General features: G+C 43.3%; 1 protein-coding gene across 1 annotated transcript in view; it reads right to left on the reverse strand.

The window, feature by feature from the left end:
* The window catches only part of LOC146618162 (polypeptide N-acetylgalactosaminyltransferase 17-like), a 12,968-nt gene extending 11,323 nt beyond the window's left edge, over positions 1–1,645 (reverse strand). Inside the window, exon 1 of the mRNA XM_085371413.1 lies at positions 1,571–1,645. Coding sequence (XP_085227539.1) covers positions 1,571–1,645 — 75 coding nt within the window. The remainder of the gene's footprint in view (positions 1–1,570) is intronic.
* Between the last annotated feature and the right edge of the window lie 855 nt (positions 1,646–2,500).

Raw genomic sequence — 2,500 nt, forward strand, 5'->3', positions numbered from 1 at the left:
TCACCTGGGGGATGGACCGTGCACGTCCTCCTGCCTTCGAAAGAGGGGGGAGGAGTCAGTCTTCATTCCCTAACCCCTAACCCTAACCCCCTAACCCTAACCCTAACCCTAACCCTAACCCCTAACCCTAACCCCTACTCCTGCCCTCTTAAACGAGGGAGGAGTTTCAATTTCCCCTAACCTAACCCCTAACCCTAACCCTAACCCCTAACCCTAACCCTAACGGGTCTCGGGAAGGGTCATGGTGCGGAGCGTGCACATACTCCTGCCCTCTTAAACGAGGGAGGAGTTTCAATTTCCCCTAACCTTACCCGCCAGGTCCTGCCATGGACCCGCTGGGTTTCCCAGATTGACTGGGGCCCGTTGCCGAAGCCATTTCCATTCCTTGTCCGGTCACCCCTTACCTCTATTCTGCATCTCGCTCAGGATGCCTAATTGAATTCCTCTGACCCCTAATTTGGACCCCAAATTTGATCCCCAATGCCGAGTTGGCCTAGTCTATCCCCATCCCACATCCTTACCCTAACCTTAACCAAGCCCCATGACTAATGCCCTATCTTTAGTCCCATCCCCAGCCTAAGCCCTGACCTTAACCCCAACCCCAATGCTGACCCCTTTGTGCAGGTACCCCAATTCCATCCCCAGTTGCGGATGATGATACCCCAAGAGAGGGAAAATAGAAACCCAAGAGAGGGAAAATTAGAAAACATCCCCAGTTGCGGATGATGATACCCCAAGAGAGGGAAAATTATAGATGGGCCACAGAAACACAGAAATAAAGCCAAAGCAAAGACAAATATAGGCCAGAAAACAGGGACTGTCAAGGGAAAGTCAATGGAGGGGAGAAGAGTAAGGAGGGACTTTAAGGCAAAAGGAAGGGATTCAGGGATTAGGAGACAAAGGGAAGAAGGCAAAGAAAAGGTAGGAAAGGAGAGAAGGAAAGAAGGGAAGCAAAAGATTAAGTAAAAGTAAGCAGCAAGAAAAAAGAAAAAGGAAAAATCAGAAAAAGAAAAGGAGAAAAACACAAAAACAGAAAAAAGCAAAGTGACGTACATCCGGTACTTTCAGCGGCTGCTGGAGGGAGGAGCCACAGCACATATAAAAGGAGGGGCAGAGAAGAGTCTCTTCATTTTAATTTGGCCAGCGACGCATGTGCACAGCCTGAAGAAGGCACAATCCAGCCGAAACGTAGCTACAGCCATGCGTCAGCACTAAAACGTGTTTTTGTTTGTTGTTTTAGTTTGTTATTTTAGTTTGTTATTTTCGGGGGGGATTTCTTTTGATGTTTTTTCATTTAAATATTGATTTACTGGCCTACAAATTGAATCCTAAAAATTGGAACATCCTAAATTTATAACCTAAACATTGGATAATTTATGGATAAAAGAAGTTTAAAAACCTAAAAATTGGAAATAAAAACGACACAGAGACTAAATTCATTGAGCAAAAACAAATTTTATTAAAAAACAGTTAAAAACCTAAATAACAGGACAAATAAAACACAAATTTGGCAAAATTAAATATAAATTGGTACTTACCTGAACCTAAAAAAGAAAAGGACGGTACTTACCTCAATTCGGACCTGGGGACTGCCGGATACGGTAGATGGGGTGGCAACAACGTAACGGGTCTCGGGAAGGGTCATGGTGCGGAGCGTGCACATACTCCTGCCCTCTTAAACGAGGGAGGAGTTTCAATTTCCCCTAACCTAACCCCTAAGCCTAAATAGAGTGGTTACTAAGGATGGGGGTGCCAGAAAAACAAGATGATAGACAGAGTGGACTAAGGAATAGGGGGTGCCATAAAGAAAAAGGATAGAAAGAAAGCTCCCCAAGTAGGGTTGAGAAAAAAAGAGAGAGAGTAAGAAAGCTCCCCAAGTAGGGTTGAGAGGAAAAGAGGAAAAGAGAGAAACATAGAAAAAACTAAGTACAGAAAAAATTAAAAAGCCAAGAAAAAACCTAAGTAAGAAGGAACAGAAAAAAGTAAAGACAAAAAAGTCAGAAAGAAAAGCTAAGAAAAGAAAAAGTATAAATAGAGGACAAACCAGTCCCTACCCTCATTGAGCCCAGCCTGATGAAGGCGAAGTAACGCCGAAACGTCGCGACGGGCTCAATAGAACAACTAATGGCCACTACTACCCAATGATGGGCAATTTTTTGATCCGGGGGCATCAGTGCCTACCCCAGTCGAGTGAGCGTGCATCAGGGGACCCAGACTTCTGCCTGGGACCCCTTTCTTTCCCCAAACCCTAACCCTAACCCTAACCCAAACACACAGAAGTTTGTTTTGCTTGTTTTTTGTGCCATAGCCTGAAGAAGGCCCTTTTCAGGGCCGAAACGTCGCGGCGGCACATATTGCAATTTGCTTTTATTTAATTTAATTTGATTCGCTTTATTTTTAATTCATAAATACAAAACTAATACGTAACAAAAGAATTTAAAAAAATTTATTTCATTTTAATTTATTTCCTTCATTACCATTCTTACTTTTTGATTACTTA

This window comes from Diplotaxodon limnothrissa, linkage group LG14, assembly GCF_057381915.1.
Source record: "Diplotaxodon limnothrissa isolate DT_005_m linkage group LG14, D_limnothrissa_male_GT1.1, whole genome shotgun sequence".
In the NCBI taxonomy this organism is placed as follows: Eukaryota; Metazoa; Chordata; class Actinopteri; order Cichliformes; family Cichlidae; genus Diplotaxodon; species Diplotaxodon limnothrissa.